The 25,674-nt window shown below is 45.0% G+C and overlaps 2 protein-coding genes and 1 long non-coding RNA gene across 12 annotated transcripts in view; 1 reads left to right on the forward strand and 2 right to left on the reverse strand.

Moving 5' to 3' along the window:
* Positions 1-306: 306 nt before the first annotated feature.
* SLC30A2 (solute carrier family 30 member 2) lies at positions 307-17,278 on the reverse strand. 7 transcript variants are annotated; one of them, XM_072609406.1, is made up of 8 exons: positions 17,109-17,278; positions 14,145-14,365; positions 13,754-13,900; positions 12,698-12,851; positions 9,750-9,930; positions 3,028-3,133; positions 1,192-1,326; positions 307-802 (listed from the first exon to the last, which is right to left on the reverse strand). In XM_072609406.1, exons 1-8 carry the CDS (start codon positions 17,174-17,176, stop codon positions 657-659), a joined length of 1,158 nt encoding a protein of 385 aa, XP_072465507.1. In that variant the 5' UTR covers positions 17,177-17,278; the 3' UTR covers positions 307-656. The 7 variants fall into 7 exon arrangements, with proteins under 7 accessions (XP_072465507.1, XP_072465510.1, XP_072465508.1 ...); XM_072609409.1 differs by lacking the exon at positions 17,109-17,278 and adding an exon at positions 16,923-17,010 and having other exon boundaries at positions 14,195-14,365; XM_072609407.1 differs by lacking the exon at positions 17,109-17,278 and adding an exon at positions 15,993-16,278.
* The window catches only part of LOC140504456 (uncharacterized), a 29,218-nt gene continuing 19,449 nt past the window's right edge, over positions 15,906-25,674 (forward strand). For all 4 annotated transcript variants that reach the window (XR_011967110.1, XR_011967111.1, XR_011967109.1 and 1 more), the window contains exons 1-2: positions 15,906-16,018; positions 25,307-25,536. This is a non-coding gene — a long non-coding RNA (uncharacterized lncRNA). The remainder of the gene's footprint in view (positions 16,019-25,306; positions 25,537-25,674) is intronic.
* The window catches only part of TRIM63 (tripartite motif containing 63), a 49,520-nt gene continuing 47,040 nt past the window's right edge, over positions 23,195-25,674 (reverse strand). Inside the window, exon 11 of the mRNA XM_072609417.1 lies at positions 23,195-23,772. Within this exon, the coding sequence (XP_072465518.1) occupies positions 23,739-23,772 (34 nt within the window). The 3' untranslated portion in view covers positions 23,195-23,738. The remainder of the gene's footprint in view (positions 23,773-25,674) is intronic.

Genomic DNA, 25,674 nt, shown 5'->3' on the forward strand with positions numbered 1-25,674 from the left:
AATATCTGGCCACTGGACCAGATGGCTCTGGAGGAGAAAGTGAGGCTGGTGACCTTGCACAGCCCACCCTCACTCAAATCCAAGTCAACTGAAAGTCATGTCATCATCTCCCTGAGGTCATGGTCCTCTTCAAGAATGAAGGACAAACATACAACCCCTCCCACCTGAGGTAGAAGAGGACAACCTTCCCAAGCCAGCCTGGGGGCACAAACAGGATTCTGGAGCTGGGCTGGAGCAAAGGGTCATCAGCATGTATATGGGGTGGGGGTATCTTCACCACCAACATAAAGAGTCTGGAACATCACGTGTGGACAAAAGAAGCCGTCATCTATTATAAATTATCCAGTCCCACCCTGGTATTTTCAGTGGGCCGAGGGGAGCCAATCAGGAGCACTGTTGACAGAGGCAATCCTGAGTGAGGGGCTTGTTCAGCTCAGACAATAAATCCAAAAAGGGGTGAGAGTCCAGGACATGGCTAAATTTATATATATAAAAAAGGAATGTGGGAATGGGCTGAGTCCTGGTGAGGAGCTTGGCGTCTGAGAAAAGCATGAAGCATGTTGCCCTCTTCTTTCCCACCCCCAGTCCCATACACTTCTCATCCCTGAAATTCCAGGCGGCTCTGGGCTGGGCAGCAGCTGGGGGTGGGAGAAGGCTCAGTCAGAGGGGCCTTGGCATTCCTGACAGTCTCTCATGTCCTCTGAATAATCCTCTATCTGGATAGTGGTGGTATGGAAATGGAACATCCCCTGGAGCCGGGATCTGGCCTCCTTCAGCACAGCCTGGGCATCTGCCTCCTGGGCTAGGGAGGCACAGAAGGGTGGAGAGAAGAGGTGTTATTTACTCTCCTAGAGCACCCCCAAGCCCTCTCATTACAGTGAGGGAGAGGAGCTCTCATCTGAACTCCCCCAGCCCTAACTGTGCCCCCTTCTGGCCATGTCCATGATGCCCTAAACTGGTCATCATTTTCATCCCAATACCATTCATAGCTTTTCAGTCCTCTTCTGGGTTCCCTCTTTGTCCCCAGCCTCTGGCCCTGCCCCCATCTCCAGGATGAACCTCAGCTGTATCCCACACTCTGTCTCTCCCACTACCACCATCTCCATCTCCCCTCATCCCTGTTCTGCCCAAACCCCAACCCTGAGTTACAAGATGAAAATAGCCCCAGCCTCTGGTTAGGTGGCTTCTCACCAATGGCGATGTGGACAGAGAGTACAGGCTGGGCTACCGTCAGAGCCCAGATATGCAGGCTGTGCAGGGCTGCCACTCCTTCCACGGAGAGCAGCAGGTCTCTGACTGCAGTGAAATCCACCCCCTTGGGGGTTGCTGAGGACAATCAGGAAAAGAGGATGAGAGAAGACTTATTTCTCTCCTACCCCAACCCCAGCCTCTGGGAAAGGGAATTTCCAGCCCAGAGAGGAGGACCTGGCAGGTCTGAGAATGCATCCTTCCCACCTAGCTCTCTGGTCAAGCTGAGAGCATCTATGGGTGACTAGGAAGGGCATGGGCCAGCGGTTAGAGCACAACATCCCTGGGACCAGCGCTCAAGGGCTGCTGTAGGGACAGGTCTCATATATTGTCAGAGCTGTTGGAGATCACTGAGCCCAAATCCCTCCCCCCTTAAATATGCGGAATCTTTGGGTCTCAAAGGGGACAGAGTACTAACTAGGCTTGGAGTCAGGAAGACCTGAGTTCAAATGTGGCCTCGACACTGTGTGACCCTGAGCAAGTCACTTCACCCTGTTTGCCTCAGTTTCCTCATCTGTAAAATAGATGGAGAAGGAAATGGCAAACCTCTCCAGTGTCTCTGCCAAGAAAACCCCAAATTGGGTCACAAAGAGACGGATGTGACTGAAAACAATTGAACAGGGCCCAGGAGGGGGAAGTGATTTGCTCAAAGTAACATAGCAAGTCAAGGTATTCCTTAGTCCTGTGCACTTTCCTTTCCTTTTCACTACTTCAGTCAGTTAACTTCATTCAAAGAAAATTGCTTTAGTGGCAATTCATTCCCATCTCTAGGAAAACAGCTCAATGTCTGTGCCCCACTGATAGGGAATGGGGGTGGTATGTAACCTGGAACCCAGGAGGAAGGGCACTGAAGAGGGCCCCAGCTTCTGCTCCTTGACTTTGCCTGAGACTTGCTGCCCATCTGTACAATGGGACGTGTGACCTTCACCCTTTCCTCTTCCTGGGGGAAGGTGAAGATGAGAGATCCTAGCAAGGGAGTTCCTGAAGCCAGTCTGACAAATGTGCCCCTCCTACAGCTCAGAGTAGGGGAGGAAGTCTCCAATTGGCAGAGAAGAGGGGGGACGGTAGGGCTGGGGGAGACATTTCTAGTTCTAGGAATTGCCTTTGCTGGCTGGTGCTCAGCCGTGTTCAGGTGGGGCTCAGGGCTTGGAAAAAAGACAGAGCCAGGGCCTTCAAGGTCAGCTAGCCAAGACCCCACCCCAACCACATCTCAGCCCTCAGCTGAGAACCCCTTCTTTTGGGGTGAACACAAGCAGGACAAGGAATTCCTAGAGGCTCAAGGGTAGAAGGAACCTTAGAATACAGTATCAGATCATAAAGTCTAATTTTTTCAATGTACAGATAAGGGAGCTGAGGCCCACACTCCAGGTCACACAATGAATTTGTAGCACAGCTAAGCTTCCACATGATAGCCAGGGGGCTCAGTGGATAGAGTTTTGGGCCTGGAGTCAGTTCAAATGAGGCCTCATTAGTAGTGAGATTCTGGGCAATTAAGTCACTTAACCTCTGTTTGCCTTAACCCACTGGATAAGGAAATGGTAAGCTAGTATCTTTGTCAAGAAAATCCCATGGATGACACTGATGTGCTACGGTCCATGGCATCACAAAGAGTCAGCCATGACTGAACAACAACAAGAAATCTCCTTATATAATGGACTCCCCAGATGGCCAGACCTCCCATGGACCCCTGCTCAAAGTCCTAGTGGCAGCTCCTTCAACTCTCTCACTTCCCTGTGACTCAAGGGGTCCCACTCTCTAGGTTAGGGTAAAGAAGTTTACCTTCCATCAGCACCAGAACCACATCCCTCAAGATGGTCAGAGTGGTACCCAGGACTAAGATGGAGAAGAGGAAGGTGCAGATGGGGTCCACATATTTGTACTCGGGCTAGTGGGAGAAAAAAGATCATCTATTAAAAAGATCATATATGTTCAGTGGCCACAGAGCCCAATATCCTCATATAGATGAGGAAACTGAGGTGTCACATGGAGAGTATCTGAGGTGGGATTTGAACCCAGCTCTCCTGACTCCTGAACCAGCACCTTAGCTTTAGGCAGTAGCTGAGGCTTCTAAGATGAAGCAGAAGCAAAGGCTTCACCCTCAACTGGACTTGTAAATAAATACCTTGTCCACCAGCCTTCCCTGGTGGTGACCTGCACAGCCCTCCCTCACTCAAAACAAAGCAAAGTGCAAGTCATGTCATCATTTCTCTGATGGCATGGTCTTCTTCTGCAGCAAAGGACAAATACACACAAAATCCCTCCTTCAAAGAAACCTTTGTCAATTCCTCCTAATTCCAGGGCCTTCCTCAGTTTGCTTATCTTGTCCATATTGTCCCATCAATCAATCAGTCAAAAATGACTATTATGAACTAGAGAGCCTTTCTACCTGCCTAGCCCCAGGCCTGGCTTACCAGGGCCAGGATAAGTGACTGTCTTTGGCCTTGAGAAGAATGGTGTTCAGGATCTGCTTTTGCCCTCCTATCCCCTTCCATTCCTCCTTCCCCCTTACCCCCTACCTCCTGTTTCCAGGCATTTGAAAGGATGTCACTGAGAAGAGAAAAGAGTTTTGTTCTGCCTCCCTCACCCTAGGGGCTGAACCAGGAATTAGAAAAATACACCAACAGTTTTATAGCATTTAAGGCTATCAAAGTACCTTTATAGCAACTAGCCTAGGAAACAGGTCCTTCTAGGAGAAAGCGTTGGTTAGGCCACAGTACTAATCCTGGTCAAGATGAGGCTTCCAAATGGCTCATAGTTGATAGAGCACTAGGCCTGGAGTCAGGAAGATGTGTGATCAGTTTCAGGTTGAAACAGATTAGCTGTGTGACCCTGGGCAAGTCATTTTACCTTTACCTGCCTCAGTTTCCTCATCTGTAAAATGGAGATAATAGCTGTGTGACCTTAGGTAAGTCACATAACCTTTACCTAACCCAGTTTCCTCATCTGTAAAATGGGAATAATAACAGCACCTACCTCCCAAGGTTGTTAAGATCAATTAAGATAGAATTGGTAAAGCACCTGGCACATGGTAGCTGCCTAATACATGTTTGTTTCTTCCCTTCTTTCCTTGAAAGGTTTATTTCCACAGAGGGGTCAGATTCTTTTGAGGGGGTAGCCAAGAGGAGTAGACTCCGAATTCGGTATAAGGGCTCCAGACACGTAGTCAGACACCAGACATGGAGTCACTCAGTCAACAAGTATTTATTAAGGGGCTACTTTGTTTTCAGCACTGGGTGAACAAAACAAGTCCCTGTCCTCAAGGAGATTACAGCATGCACACCATAGGTGTGTATATACAAATTACATGCAAAGTTACGGTGGAGCAGGGGTTCATCAGCCTTTTTGTGGCTGTCTTCGGCCTTTGGGGCTGAACGATGAAGTCTGTGAGGTCCTCTAAGTAATGTTTTTAAATGCACAAAATAAAATCCATAGGATTACAAAGGAAAACAATGATATTGACATACAGCTATCCAAAGGAAAAAACAAAAGAAAACAAGTTCATGGACATCATTAGAAGGAAAGGCTCCAGGGGAGAGACCAGGAAAATGAGGCCAAGTAAAACAAGCATTTACTATGTTATGTGCCAAGAACTATTAAGAGGTAAAAGACAGCGCCTGACCCCCAGGAGCTCCCAGCCCAACACCACAGACAATGTGCAAATGACTGCACAAACAACCTATGGACAAGACAGATGGGACAATATGGACAAGATAAGCAAGCTGAGGAATGCCCTGGAATTAGGAGGAATTGACAAAAGTTTCTTTGAAGGAGAGATTTTATGTGTATTTGTCCTTTGCTGCGGAAGAAGACCATGCCATCAGAGAAATGATGACATGACTTGTACTTTGCTTTGTTTTGAGTGAGGGAGGGCAGTGCAGGTCACCAGCCTCACTTCTCCTCCAGAGCCATCTGAATCCAGTGACCAGATATTCATCAGTATGACTGGAGATGGCCCAGGATGAGGCAATTTTGGTTAAGTGACTTGCCCAAGGTCACCCAGCTAGTGAGTGTCAAATGTGTGAGGTGAGATTTGAACTCAGGTCCTCCTGACTCCTGTACTGGTGCTCTATCCACTGAACCACCTAGCTGCCCCAGGAGGGATTTTAGCTAGGACCTGAAGGAAGTCAGGAAAGCCCAGGAGGTGGAGATGAGAATTTAAGGAATTTCAGGTATGAACAGCCCATGAAAAGATACAGAGACAGGATATGAAGCATCATTGTGCAAATTACAGTGACTGGGTCACTATAGTATACCTAGATGACTGAGCTAGACAGAGGCAAGTAAGAGGCAAGAAGGCTAAAAAAAATTGGAAAGTCATGATGAAGAACTTTCAATGCCAAACAGGGTTTTTATTTTTGATGCTGGAGGTAACAGGAAGTCACTGGAATTTATTGTAAGGGCAAAATGATTTCCCTTAAGTATAGATCTATACTTAAGGGAAATCATTTTGGCAGCACCATGGACAATGGGGTGGAGTGGGGAAGAGGCTTTGGGCTGAGAGACCAACCATGAAGCTATTTCAGTAGCCCAAGTGTAAGGAGATAGGACACTCCAATCAGGAAGACTCAAATCCAGCCTCAGACTCCTACTAGCTGGGTGACCCTGGGGAAGTCACTTAACCTTGTTTGCCTCAGTTTCCTCATCTATAAAGTGAACTGGAGAAGGAAATGGTAAACCATTCCAGCATCTTTGCCAAGAAAACAATAAATGGGGCAGAAAAAGTCAGATGTGACTGGAAATGACTAGACAACTGCCAAAATACTACTTCCCGGAGGGTCAAATGAGGGTCAAATGAGGTAACAATTGTAAAGCGCTCAGCACAGTGCCTGGCACATAAGCTTTATAGAAATTATAATATTATATAACATCATATAAATGTTGTTATTATATTATACGAATGGTATAAATTATCATCATCATCATTTATAGACCTGCACCAGGGTGGTAGCAGTGGGAGTTCAGAGCAGGGACTTATCTAAGAGATGCTGAGAAGGGAGAAATGACAAGATGTGGTAACTGACTAGATGTGTGGGTTGAGTGAGAGGGAAGAGGATTCCATGGTTGTGGACCTGGGCGATTACTAGCAGGAAGGTTTGAAAGAGGGATGAGTTTGGGGGAGAGGGGACAGGAGAGATAATGAGTTCTATGTTCGATGCTCTGAGAGCGAAATGCTCTCAAAGCAGTCCCTAGTGAAGGACCATAGCTTAGAGCTGGATAAATAGATCTAGGAATCATTTACATAAGAGATAATGATTGAAAACAAGGAGCTGATACCATCACCAAGAGTACACAGAGAGAAAAGACAAGGAGGCCCCAGGAAAGAGCTCTGGGGCATATTCCACATTTGTTGTGTACGACAGAGAGGATGATCCAGTGATCAGGCAGGTGGAAGAACCCAGAGTCAGAGAACAAGATTTCAAGCCAGGGATTTTGCTACTTTCTATCTATGTTACCATGGAAAAGGGAAAAGAGAAAGAAAGAGTATAAGCATTTACCTAGCACCTACTATGTGCCAGACATTATGTGAAGTACTTAAAAAAAAAATCAAGTCATTTAATTTCTCTAGGTCATGGTTTCTTCATCTATAAAATCAACGTATCGGTTCAGATGGCCTCTGAGGCATTTTTGGCTCTAAACTTATGTTCCTATTAGGGTAAGGACATTAAAACGCAGAGAACTCAAGTGAATTTTCCACAGTGACAAGTTAATAACTGTCTAAAGTGGAATCTGATCCAAAGTCTCCTGTCCAAACTAGGTTTTGAATCCAGGTCTCCTATCCCCAGGATCAACATTCTTTTCACCATAGCAGCTGCCACCTGGGGAGGGGCATTTGGGATGCTCTAGGGAACTAGATTTCAGCTTCTGATCAAGGGGAAACTTTCTATCAATTTGCTCTGCCCCCAAATGGAAGAGGCTGCCTCAGGAAATATCCCTTATCACTGGAGGAAGAGGCTGGGTGATCACTTGTCTATTACATTAGAAAGGGGGTGGTCTTGCTCTGATGTAAGGTTGATCTAGGATGGTGATCTCTGAGGTCCCTCTCAAGTCTGAGATTCCAGAGTTCTATGAGGAGACCCTTCCCAATATTGATTCCCAAATACTGGCCTTCCCCACTGCACCAACAAATCAATAAATGAGTGAATGAATGAGTGAAGAAATGAATGAATGAATGAATGAATGAGCAGACATAATCAGTCAGTATTGGTCTGTCCAGGGCCAGAGTGAATGATTCCAAGCTCTGAAAGAGCAATCTTGCACATGTAGCACTAATTATGGAGCCATCCACATCTTTTACCACTTTGGGGCACATCTTTAGGAATATCTGAAGAATCTATACATTCATTAGTATCAGGGAATACTTGGGCAGGACTTGAACCCAGGTCCCCTCATTTCTAACTCAGAGTTCCTTCCCATCCCCCACATTGTCCACGAACCCATTTGTGCCAAATATGTCTTTGTTTCCTTGAGAGAACTTCCTCCTAAAGAGAGGTCAATGTGGTGGAAACATGAATACCGAGATTCGTCAGGATGACTCGGGTTCAGATTTCATCTCTTCTGTTTGTATGAGCTATGTCACTCTGGACAAGTCATTTCACGTTTCACATGAATCCTTTCTGATCCCCTGCAGCTGTTAGGTCCTCCCCACTCCCCTACCCCCATTAATTCATCATATATACACACACTTTACACATACATACATATAACATATTGCATATGGTTCCATATAGATTTGCTATGTACATGTGTATATATATACTTACATATATGTTGTACCCTTCCTATAAAATGAAGCTTCTTGAGGGCAAGAATTGTTTCATTTTTGTCTTTCTATCACCAGCACCTTGGACAGTGTTTGGCACACTTCAAATTTTAAAAACTGCTCATTGAACCAACTGAGTGTTATTTTCAAGAGATTTCCTAGGATTTATTTCCACTATGCCACACTGCCTCTATTTTGGGCCATATATACTGAGGAAATGACTTTGAGGGGAGAAAAGGTAGTTGGGAGAGAGAGAAAAGACTTCTATTAGGAGTTGGGAAAGCAGGGTTCCAATCCTGGCTTTTCCATTTACTTGCTGTGTGACCTTGGACAGGTCACTTCTGCCCTCTCTGGGCCTTGCTTTTCTCAATTCAGTTCAACAAATGTTTAGTTCTAACCATGTGTAAGCACTGTGCTGAGCACTAGGGAAATACTCCCTATCCTCAAGGAGCTTATCTTCTACTGGATAATAGAGAATATGACCTATTCATAGGTGAGTATAATAAAAGGTGAGTCATGGGATAAAAAGATCTAAAGTTCCCTTGGGGCAGCTAGGTGACACAGTGGATAGAGTATCAGACCTGGAGTCAGAAAGGCTACATCTTCTTAAATTCAAATCTGACTTCAGACACTTACTAGCTGTGGAACTCTGGGCAAGTGACTTTACCCTGTTTGCCTCAGTTTCCTCATCTGCATAATGAGCTGCAGAAGGAAATGGCAAACCACTCCTATGTCTTTGCCAAGAAAACCTCAAATGAGGTCATGAAGTATTGGACATGACTGAAAACAACTGACCAACAGAAAAGTGCCCTTGAGAAAAAAAATAGAGGGAAATTATTCATAGTTGTTGCCATTTATAGAGCATTTTAAACTTTGCAGAGCACTTTACAAACATTATCTAAGACTTACTACAACCCTGGGAGGTTAGTTAGTATAGGTATTATGCCCATTTTACAGATGAGAAAACTGAGGTTCAGAAAGGTTAGGTGATTTGCTCAGGGTCACATAACTAATAAGTATTCAAGACAGAATTAGAATCCAGGTCTTGGTCTATCTAAGTCCAGTACTCTGTTCGTTACCAAGAAACAGAAAAGGCTTCATGGACTATGTGTCCATTGAGCTAAGCCTTAAAGGAAGAATAAGATTCTGCAAGGCAAAGATGGTGAAATCTTTCCTCGTCGTTCTAAAGCTCTGCAAACTTATGCTCATGGACTAGATGGTTTGTAAAGTCCCCTCTTGTCCGAATATTTTATGGGTATGTTTATGATTTGAAAATGATCTGACCTTCAGCAAGTCACTTCCCTCTCTCTGGGTACAGCATGCCCAGCATGGGCATCATCTATGTTGGCTCTGCCCCAGTTCACTCTTCTCCAGAAGTCACTGGCCTCCCTCAGGGCAGGATCTTAGCTCTAAGTTTTTGGAGTTAAGAAATGACATTGTATAGGAAGACCCATCCATCAGCTCATTAGTGCTGAAGAATAATCCTTCCCACAAAGATCCCTCTTCAAAGGGTTTTCCCTGCCCATGATCTCATTTGGCCTGGTCTACCCATATCCCCAAGAGGAAGAGAGGGCAGTTATTGTTGTCTACATTTTACAGAAGAGGAAACAAAGTCCAGAAAGATTAAGGAACTTGGGTAGGCTTACAACTAGTCAGATGGTAGAGCTAAAGCTTGTATCCACATCTATTTTCAGCTCGGACAAAGCATCCATTCCCCATGTTGAGCTAATCATCCCATTACCTTGTAGTAGAGGACATAGGCAGCCACTAGGACACCTAGGCTCTGCAGTAGATCCCCAACCACATGGATAAAGGCGGCTCGGACACTGGGGTTCTGCTCCTCCTGCTTTGAACTGGTCCCATGACTGTGTCCATGGCTATGCCCGTGGCCATGGCCAGAATGATGAAGAGTAAACCCCATTCTAGAAAACAGAATCAGGCAGAGACCTGAGCACTTCAGAATTGTCTTATCACTCCCCAAACTCTGCAGGAACCTCTGGGAAAGTTAGGGTGGAAACTTTAGGGGGTCAAGCCTGTATCACACTAGGTCTGGAGAACCAATTCAACAGGTTGGTAGCACAAAGAAAATACCAGGTTCCCTGCCACCCACAATTCCCTGCTCTACCACCAGGAATTTCACTTTGAGGGAATCCTAGAATCAAAGAATTCTAGAATCTAACCAGCATAAAAGAACTAGGAAATTTAGATGCTGAAGGGACAGAGGGAAGATGCCTATACTTGTTCTCTGTTGATAGAATTGGAAATTGATTTAAACATTTCAGAAAATAATTCAAAGTTACACAAGGAAAGTTACTGAACTGTTCATAATCTTTGATCCAGAAATACCCCCATGGAGGAAATGACCAAGAGAAGCATTATTTTGGATAACAAAAAGCTATCAACAAAATATAGTTCTAACAGCTGAGGAACAGTTGGAACAGACTGTCAAAGATAAGGGTTATTGTAAATATAATTACATCAGAAAGAATGATGACTATGAGGAATTCAGAATAACACAGAAAGACCTGTATGAAGTGATGCAGATGAAAAAAAAGAGCCAGATGACCGATAGAGACAATGGCTCCAACAACGTCAATAAAGACATCTTTGAAACGCAGTTGAACTCAGGTCAGTTACAAAGAGCAAGGCTGGCGTAATATCATTAAAGTTAAAGGGTACATTAACTTCCTTTCTGTTGACAATCAGTAAACCATAAAAGTGAAAAGTGACACATACTAGCAGTTGCGATCAGGATGTACTGCTTAACTCTTTGGAGGGGGGAATGTGCTTTATTGAGGGATGTGATGAGGATGTGGTGTTTGGCTACTGGTTAGGAAGTAGCAAAATGTATCCATTTAAAACAAGATAGAGAAAGAGAGGGGGAAGGAGAGAGGAAAAGAAGGAAGGAAGAGGGGAGAGAAGAGAAGGGGACGGGAAGAGGGAAGAAGAAATCAAGGAGAAGGGGGAAAGAGAACAGGGGAGAGAGGGGAAGAGAGTAGAGGAGGATGGAGAGGGAGAAGAAGAGGGAGAGGGAGAGTTAGAATTAGAGTCAGAGACAGAGACAAAGAATCAGACCCTGTTTCAGGCCAGGAGCTATTCTATTTTTCCTCTTTGTATACCTAGCACCTAGCATAGTGTAGATGCTTAAGTGATACCGAATTGTTGAATCATAGTTTTTCATCAGATCCATCACAAAACCTTAGAGCTGGAATAAATGGCTAGCTAGAGTTTTAAGATCTGCAAAGCACTTTCCACACATTATCCCATTCCATTCTCACAGCAACCCTGGGAACTGGGAGCGATTTTTATCGTCATTGGCCTACCACAGGTCACACAACTGAGTAAGTGTCTGAGGCAAGGTTTGAATTCAGTCTCCCTAACTCCAAGGCTAGTCCTCTATCCCCCAGGGAACTTGTGGCCTTCTAGGTCCTTGGGTAGGGCCTTTTGACTGAGTCCAAGAACAAATTCTTTTATGAAGGGGATTTGTTCTATGTAGTTGTAGGTCATCCAACTGGGAGAGAGGTAGGCTCATTTTACGGAGGGGGAAACTGAGGCAAGATTGGGGGAAATTATTTGAGCAAGGTCACAGTGGCAGAGCTATATCTGAAACTCAGGTCTCCTGACTCTTGGTCTCTATTTCTGCCTGCTTTCTACCAACTGTGGGAAGGCAAGAAATCATTCCTTTCTCCCTCAGCACAGCAGGTATTAATTAATGTTTGTTGAAGGAATGAGATCAGTTTTATACAACCCTGTTCTGAATATGTAAGGTGAATGCAAAGAGCTTTGTAAACATTAAAGCTTTATATAAATGTGAGCTGTTATTATTACTAAAAATTTAGGATTAGATTCCTTTATTTTTAGGCAATTGGGGTTAAGTGACTTGTTCAGGGTCACAAAGCTAGTAAGTTTGAGGCTGAATTTAAACTCAGGTCCTCTTGACTCTAGGACACTACTCCATCTGCCCAGGATTAAATTCTTTAAAATATTCATACATTAAGAAAAATCAATTCTTGTCCCATAGCCTAAAAAACAGACCAGGTCTAGAATTGGAAGGAGCCTTAAAGACTACTTAATCCAACTACCCCATTTTACAATTGAGGCAATTGAGACGCAAAGGACTGGAATGACATACCCATAGTCACACAGGCAGAGGTGGGTTTGGAAATCCAATCATCTGTTTTCAGATTCAGGGTTTTTTCCATTGGAACACACCATCTTCCCAGATGTGATGCTCTCCCTCCCTACAGTTGGCTAAGACCACTAACCATCTGGTTTCATGCCAAGTGTTCCAGGTAACCATTCGGGAAAGGGCTGCTGGCTAAAAGCATAAGGATGGGACCAGAGAAGGTGGGTCCGACCTGAAATGTATTCCCTGCACTTTAACAAAGGGTGGGACTTCTCCCACCACTTATGAACTGGGGTCTATAAGAAAGCAACGAATTCCAGGAATGGGAAAGTTCACAACCAGATACACAGGGGTATGGAGCTGAAAGTCACTCCAGGATGGAAAGTAAAGAGTTCACAGCTAAGGCCTGGCCCATTTTTTCTAGAAAGCTCCAGCACACATAAAGAGGGAACAATCTATCTCTTCAACATGTGATCAAGTTTCCCCTTCCAAGAAAGCAGGTATAGGTGACTGATGGTTTGATTGGATGGAGAAGGTGGTGGAGTGGCAGGCCCCAGACTTACATGATATTCACTGCCACAGCACAGCCTGAAGTGATCAGCATAGCCCCACCTTCAATCTCATAGTCTCCAGAGACTAGACGCTGCACGGCCAGGTATACTAGGACTCCAGTCACTACCCAGATGGACAGCACTGACAGCAGTGCTCCCAAGATCTCTGAAAAGCAAACCCCATCCCAAACACTAACAATTAATGAACAGTTGGGGTAGGGAACAAGTTCCTTTAAAACAGAATGAAGACAGTTTTAAATGGGGCCCACTTACTGAGACCAAGCATCAGAAATGAGCCCCTATCACTTTACTGCTTACAAACGACAAGTAAAATTGTTAGTGATAGGAGAGACTTTAAAATTTATTAAAATTAAATGACCATCTGATATTAGAACACAGAATCTCAAAACTGAAAGATTCAGAATGTAGGATGTTAGAACATGAATGTAGAGTACATTAGAAGACAGAATGTTAAGGCTAGAGGGGTTCTTGACTATCTTTTTGTCCAATTTTTGTCCAATCATTTTACAGATGGGGAAACTGACACTTTGTTAAGTCATAACCACTGTGGGAGCTGGTGAATTAATATACCCATTAAGAAAGGATACTTGAAGAAAGGGGTCATGGCAGCTCCCCAAGGAATCAAATCCAAGACAGGTTAATAAGTTTAGAGCTACTTCCCTACTTGGCTTTGAACAGTGCACCCTGCTACTTTCCCTCAAATATGCAGAAACATAGTTAATTTTATATTCATTTGGTCACTGTGTCTCCTGGCAGGAGAGCTCATCTTCCTTGTCAGACAAGGCTTTCCAAGAGTAAAGGTCAAGTCTGCTATTTGACTACCAGGCTTCAGCTCTAACATTTTCTTTTTTAAGGTGACTTCCAGCTCTGACCTTCTCTGTTCTAAGACCTCTCCCACCTCTAACAGTCTATGTTAGGCTACTTATTTTAACTATATTGTTCTGTGCCTTCCTCTGGCTCCCATTCCTACACCCCTGGGCCCAGCACAAAGTTCTGTCCATCGGAAGTGCCCTGAAGGTGGACAGGCTAACCAATGCTAAAACTTACCTGCTCGATGCCAGCCAAAGCTCATGGTCTTAGTTGCTGGCCGGGAGGACATCCAGAGAGAGAAGAGACTGATGAGCATACTGGCAAAGTCAGTAAGAAGGTGAGCTGCATCTGTCATGACAGCCAGGCTGTGGGCCAGGTAACCCCCTGCAGGACCAGAGGAATGGGGGTCAGAGACCCTTAGTGGGTCCTGAACACCTAGAACCTTTATTCTGTTCCTGCCTTCTTGACACTTGTGAGAGTAGTTCCCTGCCTATTTGGCTAACATGGGACTCCAGTGAAATCCAGTGTAATGGATTGTACCTATTAGGGTTATTTCCCTCCTCCCCACTGCTTTCTTCCATCAGCACAGATGGCAGAACCTGCCCAAGAAGCCCACTTTGTTCCTTACCCACAATTTCTCCGATTATGAAGACAAAGCAGATAGTAGATGCTACATACAACTGTCGCCGGGCCCTCTCCTTCTGACGGTCATAAGGCTCACTGAGGCCCTGCTGAGCATGGCAGTGCTGATTGCTCTGGGAATCAAGTCCAATGGCCTGTAGATTCACACCAGGCTCAGGCAAAGGAGTTGGGCTGGGCCCATTCTGCCAACGAGCTCCAGAGTATGACCTGGGTAGAGAATAAGGGCCCCATCCTATTCCATCCCCAACGGGTTGGAATACTTGGGATGAATGAATGAACAATTGTTAAAGCTCTTACTATGTGTGCACTGGGTTCAGTACTAGGGATACATATGGTAAAGCAGAGACAGCTTCCATTTTGAAAGGACTCATATTCTAAGTGGAGTGGGGAGACAATATGTATGAGGATAGCAGCATGCTGGGGAGGAGAGATCACAGACTGGCAGTGCTGGAAGGACTGAGCCTCTAGATTAAAGAAGGAAGTCAAGTCAAAGAGGGGAAGAAACAGAATCCAAGTTTCAGCTATGCTATCTATCACCATCTAGATAATCCTGTGGAACTAAGTCCTGTCCCCTGTCTTGGCCCTTAGTAAAATGAGAGAGAGACAGAGAGGGAGAAAGACAGACAGACAGACAGAGACAGAGACAGACACAGAAACACAGAGACAAGGGGGGGGGAAGAGACAGACAGAGACAGAGATATACAGACACACAGAGAGACAGAGAGAGCAGGGGGGGAGAGAGAGGAAGAGAGAGACAGAGATACAGAGAGAGACACACAGAGACAGAGACAGATAGATACAGAGAGAAAGATACAGGGACAGAGTAACAGAGACACACAGAGAGACAGAGAGAGAAAGGAGGAAGGGAGGGAGAGGAAGAGAGAGACAGAGATACAGAGAGAGAGAGAGACAAAGAGATACAGAGAGAGGCAGGGAGACAGGGAGACAGGGAGACAGAGAGAGAGAGAGAGAGAGAGAGAGAGAGAGAGAGAGAGAGAGAGAGAGAGAGAGAGAGAGAGAGAGAGGATGCTAGGTGGTCTCTAAAAATCTTTTCAGATTTTGACATTATACATTTTTAAAGGTCAGTCAAAGTCTGAAATTTATGATTCCGAGCCTCTATGATACTGCCTGAGGAGGGCAGGGGAGAGAAGAGGACCGACAGGCTGGGCTTCCTCCATTGGGGTGGATGTAAGGGAGTATGGTGCCCCTCCTCCCCAGAGTTAAGCGGGTTCTGCCCCAAGAGAAAGAGCCCTCAGGGGATGAGGCCACTGCCGCAATCCCCCACCCCTTACCCACCGGAAAGGGAAAGGGCGCACAGATTAAAGTGGTTCCCCAGACCCCACCCCAGACACCTGGTGACTTGAAGGCAGAGCAGACAGAGGCACTGAAGCGGGGAGGCCAGAGTGCAGATGGCGGGGTGGGGCTCCTTACCACCTCCCTCATCCTTCGTTGGGGGAGTGAAGCATCTACATCCCGTCTTCATCCCACTCCTTCTCACCCTTCCTTCTCTCTCTGTGTCTCTATCTCTCTCTCCAATTCCCCCCTCTCCTCGCCTAAACTTGCCCCGCTTTTCCCAGCTGCCTCTGGAACTTTCGGTCCCTTTGTCTCTTAGTGAGCGGCCCGCGCCTATCCCACGGGAAAAACCAAAGGGTACGTGCGGATGGTGCCGCGCAGACCTCCCCTAACCCGTGACACCCGACACCAGCTGAAAAACCCAGGGTGTAGGTCAGCTGAGGACCAAGAGGCGGGACAGGGGCAGAAGGAGATACAGCTGGAGGAGAGATGGGGAGAGTGCGTCCCCCCACCCCCGGACGCGTCTCTGTTTCTGATTTACCGGGCTCCAGCTTGGACGTCCAACAGGTACCCCTTCTCCGTGGGCTCCATGCGCCCTCGGCGCCCCACTCGTGCCCACCAGAGCCCCACTCGGGAAGTTGGCCGTGCTCCGGCGTGCCCCTGGCCCCCCGGGCCGGATCCCGAGCGGGCCAGTTCGCGCAGGACGCTCCTCCCGTCCCAACAGCTGCCTCCCGTGTCCCGCGCCCGCTCTGCTTTATCCCCGGAGGGTTACTGCTCGTGAAACCTCTGCAGCCGGAGCGTCGTGTGCAAAGACCCGCGGGGGGGAGGGTGTGTGGGGTGGGGTGGGGGACGTGAGGTGTAGGGGGACCGGCTGCAAAGAGCGCCTTGACCGCCCCTGGACCGCCGTGTGCACTACTCTAGGGCTAGTACCTGTAGCCCGGGACACAGTAGAGAGGGGAGGCGGGATAGAGGGGGAAGGCTTGCGGGGGTGGGGAAGGGAGCCAGCGTCTCCCGGCTTCACCTAGCTCGGAGCTGGACTCCTAAGACACACAGAGAGAGAGAGAGAGACAGCAAGAACCTCGGGCTTGGGAAGGGTTGTCTCCGGTGCCCAGAGGGGAGGGGGCAGAGAGAAAGCCTCTGGTGGGGGATGAGAGAAGTTGCAGAGCCCTAGGGCTCCAGGGACTTCCTGGAGGAAGGAATGCCTTGAGAGAAGTGAAAGACCTTTGCCCAAAGCAGGTCCTGATAAACTGATGCTCCCTTTGCCCCACTCTAGGTGGGTTCACCAAAAAAGTACATTGAGGTTGGGTTTGTTTTTTTTCCTTTAGGACTCAGACTTTTAATTGTTCCAAAGACTCAGGCTAGGGGAAGGTGGGGTCCTTGGAAGTGGGGACCCATGTCACCCCCATCAGATAAGGAGAGAAGCTGGAGCTCCCTGCTCAGATCAATTGCTTCCACCCCTCCCAAATCATACCTGGGAACTGTCTCTTCTGCCCTGTGGTCCTAGTTCCATCCAGGGCTAGAAGCTTGTTCAACAGGAGGCATTAAATACGGAAAGCATAGGACTGGCTTAGAAGCCTAGGTGTCTGCTTTTGGGGTAGGAGCTCCTTCCTTCTAGTTCCCCATATGGGAATTTAACACCCCAGGTGTTATCTCCTACCTCTTAGAAAATTCATCAGGCCCAGCGCCTAAAGAAGGGACCACATCAGGCCCTCCACCGCAGTCCATGAGTCCCGTGGAAGTGAGTTTATGGGGGAGTGAGGTGTAGGAGAGGCAGGCTGGGGAAAAAACAGTGCGAGGACATGCAGAACTGGGAGTGTCAGGACACAGCTGGGAAGCTCAGCCAGCCTGGCCACAGACACTTGAGGCCAACCCCTGCGAGCCAAGTGCTCTGGAAAGCAGGACAGAAAGAGGCTAGTCTTGCTCCACTAGGAGCTTCCATTCCAGCAGATGGAGCTTCTCCTAAACTTAAGCCTGGCCTGTTTGGAGCAAATTTTCCTTAGGAGGTGGGATTGGAAGAGGATACAGTGCTAGTGGTCTGGGTAGCTATGGTGTAGTACCCTCCTTCTTAGCATGGAAAGGATCCCAGGAGGAACATCAATACCACTGGTACCTTCATGTCATCCACCATTTGAGACCACCAATTGGTAGAGAAGCAGTGGGGGAGGGGGAGGGATACAGGCCAGTGACTCATACAACTACCTGGGGGAAGGCCAGGGGAGGTCTCAGCAACCATTTTAATCCCTCTGCTTTCTCTTTCTTTCCTCCCAGAAATACAATAGAAGCTTGAATGAGTCCATACCCTTAGGGTTTCTGACTAATACCAAATGATGTTTGACTATTTATAAGATTCCTTTAAATCCACTATCTTGAATCTATATCATGCCATACAGTATGACCGAATGTTAGGATGTGGAGTCAGGAGAAACCTGGGTTCAAATTCTGCCCTATACCCTTACAAAAAGGAAAGTCCTTTAATGTTCTCCAAAGCTGCTAGGTGGCAAAGTGGATAGAGGGCTATATCTGGAGTCAGGAAGACCTGAGTTCAAATCCAGCCTCAGAACTAGCTATGTGACCCTGGGCAAGTTACTTCACCCTGTTTGCCTCAGTTTCTCATCTGGAAAATGAGCTGGAGAAGGAAATGGCAAACCACTCCAGTGTCTAAATGGGGTCTTAAAGCCTTGAACACAACTGAACAGTGACAAAAGGAGGATAATGGTACCCCTGGTATCTAGGCATGAGAATCTTTCCCACAACAACATAGGGTTCTATTTATTAATTCTATCTTGAGGGCGAAAGCTTTGCAAACCCTAAAAGAGATAGGACCAATTGTCATCTGCATTGATCACAGAGGTAGTTTGGTTTAATAAGCAGTATGTTGTAGTAATTACTTGCATTTTTAAGATACTTAAGTTTGTTAAATCCTGTATTTATGGGATTTATTCTTTGAGAATGGGGAAGAATGCTGGGGGAAATTTTGGTAATGTAAAAACCCCTCAGTAACATTCATTTAAAAATATAAAATGCTTTATTCACAACAATTTAGGAGGAGGGGAGAGGGCAAGTATTATCATTCCCATTTCACAGATAAGAAAGCCAAAGCTCAGTTGAGTGACTTGTCCATGATCACACAGCTAGGAAGGAATTTGTCTCAGGTCTCCTTCCTTAAAGCCTGGCACTCCAGCAACTAGACCATACTGCCTTCAGTAGAAGTGTTGGACCATAGTGTGGTTCGGTGGCAAAGGTGCTGAATTGGGTCTAAAGACCAGTTTCAAATCCACTTGTGTGGCCTCCTTCGTCAAGTCAATTTAATTCTGTAGACCTCATTTACTCATCTGCAAAATGAAGAGTTTGGAATGTCTGACCTCTGAAGTTCCTCTTACTTATTCATCTGTGATCCTGTAATTCCTGGGTTTGAATCAACTCTGATACTGAAGAACTGTAGGAACCTGATGGGTAAATCCCTTCATCCCTCTGGGCTTCAATTTCCTCAAATGTAAAATGGGAGATAATGATACTAATATATTTCCTGTTTCAGTTATTGTGAGGGAAGAGATTTTGCAAACCCTAAAATGCCTTTGGAAATAAAGGTTGTTATCTACAGGGCTGTCATGTGGAAGAAATTAAATATATTCTTCCTGGCCCCAGAGGACAGAGCTTGAGAGCAGCCAGTGGAAATTGCTGAGAGGCAGAGTTCAGGTTAAGTCATATAAGGGGGAAGGGGGCCATCTCCAGTCATCTTGATCTATATCTGGTCACTAGACCCAGATGGCTCCGGAAGAGAAAGTGAGACTGGTGACTTTGCACAGCCTTGCCTTGTTTAAATCCAATTCACTTGTAAGTCATGGCATCATCTTCCTGATGTCATGGTCCTCTTCGAGAAAGAAGGGCAAGCAACAAGGGAGGAAAAGTGGAACATTGGTTAAGAGGATTGAACTTGAGGGGCAGCTAGGTGGCAAAGTGGATGGGGTCAGGAGAACTTGAGTTCAAATTCGACCTCAGACACTAGATGTGTAACTCCGGACAAATCACGTAGCCTTGATTGCCAAAAAATGAAAAAAGAGGATTGAACTTGGAGTTGGAAGAACCTGATTCCAGTTCCTGCATCTGATTGAGTGTCCTTGGACAAGTCACTTAACTTCTCAATGTCTGTTTCCTATAAAATGGGGATAATAATACCACCTGTCTCCTATCTCCTGTTGTGAGGATCAAATGGGGTAACATCTGTAAAATATGTTGTAAACTTCAAAGCACTCTATAAATGTTGGCTATTATTCCTGACCATCAGAGCTGTGGCCCATGCAGGTGGATTCTTCTCATGGATATCTTGAAGCAGAAACAAAAGACCACTTGTCAGGGATGTTGTTACAGGAACTCTTGTTTATAGATCAGTGATAAGAAGCCACAAGGATCTAAGAGGCCTCATTTTACAGAGGAGGGAACTGAATCCCAAAAAAGTTAAGTGACTTGCAAAGTCACCCAGGTAGCAAACATCACAGATGGGGCAAAGGTTAGGTCCCCGCCATTGTTGACAATTCCATGTATAGTGATAATGTTCCTCTGCCTTGCTTGTTTTAAAGATCAATGGGTACATAGATATAATGGAGCTTAGAAGCTTGTGGAGATCCCAGGAATTGAAGTCTGATCTCTCCATCTGGGCTGGAGGCTCCTGGAGGGGAAGGTTGTTCCAAAGGGTGGAGAGAACAATGTTCTTTCAATCTGAAGATCTGGGTTCAAGTTCTACCCTCTGACACTTACTAGTTGTGTGACCCTGAGCAAATCACCTTCCCTCTCCCAGCACCAATTTTCCCTTCAGTAAAATGGAAATGAAAATAACATCTTCATACACTTTTCTTCACAGGACTATTGTAAGGAAAGCCCTTTGTAAATCTTACAGTGCTATAGACCTTAAGAGCAGGGACTGTATCTACGTTGGCCTCCTTCGCATCAGGTGCACAATGAATTGAAGAGCTGGATTTCCTTTAACTGAGGACAGGTGTGACAAGAGAAATCCAGGACCAAATTACTCAAGGAAAGTCAGGTGTGCAGGCAAGGACCTTGACTGCTGCTGCACAGAGCACTGTCATGGTTCCACTCCTTGAGAGCAGTGACTGCTTCAGTTTTGTCTGTGTCTATAGTACCTGGCACAGTGCTTTCTGCATGCTTGTTCTTCATTTCCTGTGCATAATTCTTGTCTTTCCAACCAGACTATAAGCTTATCACCAGAGATCCAAAAACAAACAAACAAACAAACAAAAAAGCAGGGGAAAGCCCTGCTTTCAGGGAGCTCATAGCCTAATGGAGGAGATAAGATAACTGTACAAACTCACACACACACACTCTCTCATTCTCTCTTTCTGTTCCTTTCTCTCTCTCTGTTTCTTTCATTCTCTTATTCTTTTTCTCATTCTCTTTTTTCATTTATTCTATCTCATTCTCTTTTTCTTATTTTCTCTGTGTTTCATTCTCATTCTCTCTCTGTATATATATGTATATACACACACACACATATACATATATCCATATATACATACAGGGTAAATTGGAGACAATCAAAGAAGGAAGGCATTAAGATTAAGGAGAACCAGGAAAAGCTTCTTGCAGAAGGTGGGATTCTAGGTGGGATTTAAGGAAAGCAGAAGGTAGAGATGAGGAGAGAAAGAGTTCCAGGTATGGGGGTTTGGCCCAAGAATATGCTCAGATTTGGGAGATTGAGAAGAACAGCGAGGAATCCGGTGGCACTGTGTCTTAGAGTATATGGAGATGTAAGGTATAAGACGACTGGAAATATAGGAAGGGACCAGGTTATGGAGGGCTTTACACAGTAAATGGAGGACTTTATAATTAATTCTAGTGTTGACAAGGAGCCACTGGAGTTTATTGAATAAGGGTGTATACAAGGTCAGACTTACAATTTAGGAAGATTAATTTGACAGTTTGAGTGGAAGATGGTTGGGAGTGGGGAGAGACTTGAGGCGGGGAGACTAAGCGGCAGACTATCAAAATAATCCAGGCGTGAGGCAATGAAGGCCTGTCCCTGGGTGGTGGAAGGGTCAGGAGAGAAAGGGGAACACATGGGATATGTTACAGAATTGGCAGGACTTAGCACCTACCTGAATATGGGGGATGAGAGAGTGAGGGTTTGAGGATGATATCTCAAAACTGAGGAGCCTGGATGACTGGGAAGATAGTAGTGCCCTGGAAGGGGGAGAGGAGAAATTTAGGGGAAAAGATATTGAGTTCAGTTTTGGACATTTTGAATTTAAGATGTCTACAGGACATCCAGTTCGAGATGCCTAATGGGCAACTGGAAACATCAGATTGGAGGTAAGCAGAGACAGGACTGGGCAAATAGGCCTGAGAATCATCTGAGTAAGGAAGGTAATTGAGGATAATTTTTTTCTACTGACATCTTGAAGATATCAACCCAGATTATTTGCTATTTGTCACTCAGCAACTCAGCTTTTTCCATTGTAGGGTTCCTTGATGACATGCTTTATCTTCCATCTCATGTGTAATCCTTCATTTGTAATGTCCTACAGCCTGTTCATAACTACTGTACTTCTCCACCCCCACCCCCATAGCATGTGGGAGATTTCCAAATTCATATCTTTAGAGACTGTTTCATGATATCATCACAGCCCATCAGAATAATAATATTGGTGTTAAAAAAGATGGACTTTTTTTTCTTTTCAGGGAGAAGCTTGAGGTCATTAAAACAATTTTACAGTTTTCCAGATGCAATCCCATCTGCTTTCCTCCTCCCATATTCTCCCGTACTCACTGTCATTTTCAGTGTCTGTCCAAAATATTAATATACACATTTATATCTATATATGCATGTATCCATATATATATCTAGATATATTTATACTGCTAGACTAACTATGGATTCTCTGACTGCATCATGTAGTCTAGATAATAGCTTTCTTCATCCACTTAGTTTTTCCTGTGTGAATAGTTAGGCCAAGCTCTTATGAATGAATCTAGGAGAAATACCTTACTCAAGGATATCACAGATCTCACTGGATTATGGATCCAGAAAGTGAGATTCTTTTCCCTTTTGTGTCCTTTTTGTATCCTCAACTATTTATACTTAATAAGTGCTTATTCAATGCTCATTGGATCGGATTGTTGAAAGTAACCTTAAAGCAAATCTAATTGTCATCTACTGTTATTAACAGTATTATTAGTATTTAACAATATTAATTTAATACTGTATTAATTTAATAATTAAATAACTAACAGTATTAATAGTATTATTAGCTCTGCTCTGCTTCCTAACCTTGTGACCTTTGACACAAAAGTCACACCCTTTGTCTTTTAGCTTCCAGTCCTAGTGACTTTCTCTGTGAATGAGATAATGATCGTATCATTATCATATCATATCAGTGCTCATAGAGCTGTCTATTTCAAAGGAATGTTGTGAGGATGGAGTGAGATGCTAACTCTCCTCCTTAAAAAGTGAAATCCCAGATCATTGGCTACAGCACATGGATGTTAAGTGACTTCTCTGAATCCGCACAAGCTAGGATAAGAATCTGGATTTGAACACAGGTCTTCCTGATGTCAAAGCCAGCATTCATTTTGCTGTAGATCAGAGAAGCATCCAGTATGCAAAATGCTGTATGAATGCATCCTCTTATCTCCTCCCTATAACTTCTACCATGGATTTGCTCCCATAGGCCCTTTGTCTGTCTGCACCAGACCCTTTATTCAGGGGTACAAAGTGAACACCTTTCACCATTTTAGGAACATCTGATAGAACTGTGCATTTATTTGAACAATGTGCAACATAAATTCAGTTAGTAAGTACCCTGTGTGACAGGAATATGCGTTAAAGTACAGTACACTCTTTCTAGGCCCAGAAAGTAGTGTGGAGAGGGGCCTGGACAGCTGCCAAGTACCCAATCCCTCAGCATCTCTGACCACTTCTAACCATTCCACACAATGACTTCCCCCCCTGCACAATGTGCAAAGTCTTTTTTCCGGAAAGCACCAGATCCATATACATTTACAATTATATACAAAAAAAAAAAACCAACATTAAAAAAGAAATTGTACAAAACATTCCATTTTCACCAATGTAGAAAAGTGTCCTATGTCTTTTGTTTCAACAAGTCTCTGAGCCTGGGTGAGTGGCCACATGTTGGGCCATGGGGTGTGTCCAATCTCTGCGTCCTGGCAGAGGTGGAATCCTTCTTCCCTCTAAGCCCAGGGCTTGTCACAGAGACTCCTCTCCTGGGTGAGGCTTCTCTTCTGCCCTATCTCTCTCTGGACTTGGGTTTTCTCACTGGACATCTTCCTGCCTCTTTCCTGTACCCCTGGAAGAGAGAGAGCAAGAGACTCAGGTCAGTGGAGTAGGGGTGAGGAAAGGAAATTTTTCCATAGATTTAGATCCAGATCCAAATAAGATCTTAGAGATCATTAGATCCAACCCCATCATTTTATAGTGGAGGAAACTGAGGACCAGGGAGGGTAAGTGACTTGTCACACAGGGGGTAAGTACAAGAGCCAGGTCATGACATCTCAGAACTGGAATGTTCTCTGACTTCAGATTCCTCAGTCTTCTTACCATGATGCTCTATACCCTAAATTTTTCTTTTCTTTTCATGTGCCCTTTTAAAAAAGCATGATATAACATAGCCCAAATATATGGGTCATATCCTATTAACAAACTCTCAAGATTTTTTATGTCTAAGGAGAAAAGAAAGCAGTACCCAGAGTTAGAAGTCCTGGGTTTGAGTCCTGGCTCTACCAATACAGCAAGTCACATCCCAGTTCTGGGTTTCAGTTTTCCCATCTGAAAAATGGGGACAATATTTGCACTACCCACCTCACAGGACATGGGGGATTTCTTTGTAACCATATAATGCTACATAAATGTCAGCAATAATGATAATAAATAATTATTAGACTTCCACAGAGTAAGACCAGAATCGAGGTATGGATGCTACAAAGAAGCAGATTTTGACTTAGTGTTAGAAATGTAACAGATAAAAGTGTGTAACAATAAAACCTTAAAGAGATATAATCGTAGAAACATTACAGCATGGAATGTCAGAGTTAGGGAGGACCTTAGAACACAGAATTACAGGTAGAAGGGACCTTGGATGATGAGTTTCAGAGCTGAAAGGGGCTTTAAAGATCATATTTTCATTGTTAAGTCATTTTTCAATCCTGTCCAACTCTTTGTGACCCCATTTGAGGTTTTCTTGGCAAAGATACTGGAGTGGTTTGCCATTTCCTTCTGCAGCTCAATCTACAGATGAGGAAACTGAGGCAAACAGGACAAAGTGACTTGCCCAGGGTCACAGCTAGTCTGAGACCACATTTGAACTCATGAAAATGAGTCTTCCCAGTCCCACCCCAGTGCTCTATCCACTGTGTCCCCTAGCTGCCCAAAGATCATGCAGTAACATCCAATAGAGAAATCCTCCCTATGACATCCCTGACAGGTGGTCATCAACATCTTTAGGAACACCTTCTGGCTCTGTGGGACAGCCGTTCCATACTGGGACTGCTCTCATCATAAGGAAAGGCTTTTTTTTTTTTTTTTTTTGCATTGAGTTAAAACCTTTTCTGTAACTTCCACCCATTGGATCTAATATGCCTCATTCCAGGCCTGCATGACAGAAGGCTGTGTTCTGTACTTCAGAAATGGGCTGACCCCACTAAGGCCAAACTTTGGAGGAGGGAGGGGAGAGTGGACAGAAGCAGGCAAAACATTCTGCCCTTTTAAAAAGATGGGACTCCTATTGGACGGTCAGTCCTGCTATACCTTCTTCCATGAAACAACTTTCATATATTTGAAGGAAATGATGAAATAAACCCTCTTTTTACTCTTCTCTTTTCTAGGCTAAATTTAACAATTCAACAAACAAGGTGGTATATTGGGAAGTTTGCTCGAGTTGAAATCACAGGACCTGTGTTCAAATCTTGGCTCCACTGCTTCTGACCTATGTGACATTGACCAAACCATATTAACCTGCTAGTCTTCAATTTCCTCATCTGTTAAAATTTTAACAGATGAGGTGGTTGGATTTGGGGACCAATGAAGTCCCTTCCAACCCTAAATCTACGATCCAGTAAGTATCTGGTTCTTTTGACAACTGTTCCCATAAGATGCTCCTATTGCCTTCCTCTTGGCTTTGCTTCTGTTTGTCTGGGTAGCCATCTGCCTGTTTCTGGAACCCTGGTCAACTCTAAATAATAAGATATTCTTT

Source organism: Notamacropus eugenii, chromosome 5 (genome assembly GCF_028372415.1).
Source record: "Notamacropus eugenii isolate mMacEug1 chromosome 5, mMacEug1.pri_v2, whole genome shotgun sequence".
NCBI lineage: Eukaryota > Metazoa > Chordata > Mammalia > Diprotodontia > Macropodidae > Notamacropus > Notamacropus eugenii.

Excerpts from the sequence above, each read along its gene's own strand:
- SLC30A2 (XM_072609405.1), bottom strand. The coding sequence starts at position 15,641 with ATGAAGACGGGATGTAGATGCTTCACTCCCCCAACGAAGGATGAGGGA. Across the intron at positions 14,366-15,510 it reads CTCTGCCTTCAAGTCACCAG|GTCATACTCTGGAGCTCGTT; the intron begins GTGTCTGGGGTG and ends TTCTCTACCCAG. Across the intron at positions 9,931-12,697 it reads GCTGTGGCAGTGAATATCAT|AATGGGGTTTACTCTTCATC; the intron begins GTAAGTCTGGGG and ends TCTGTTTTCTAG.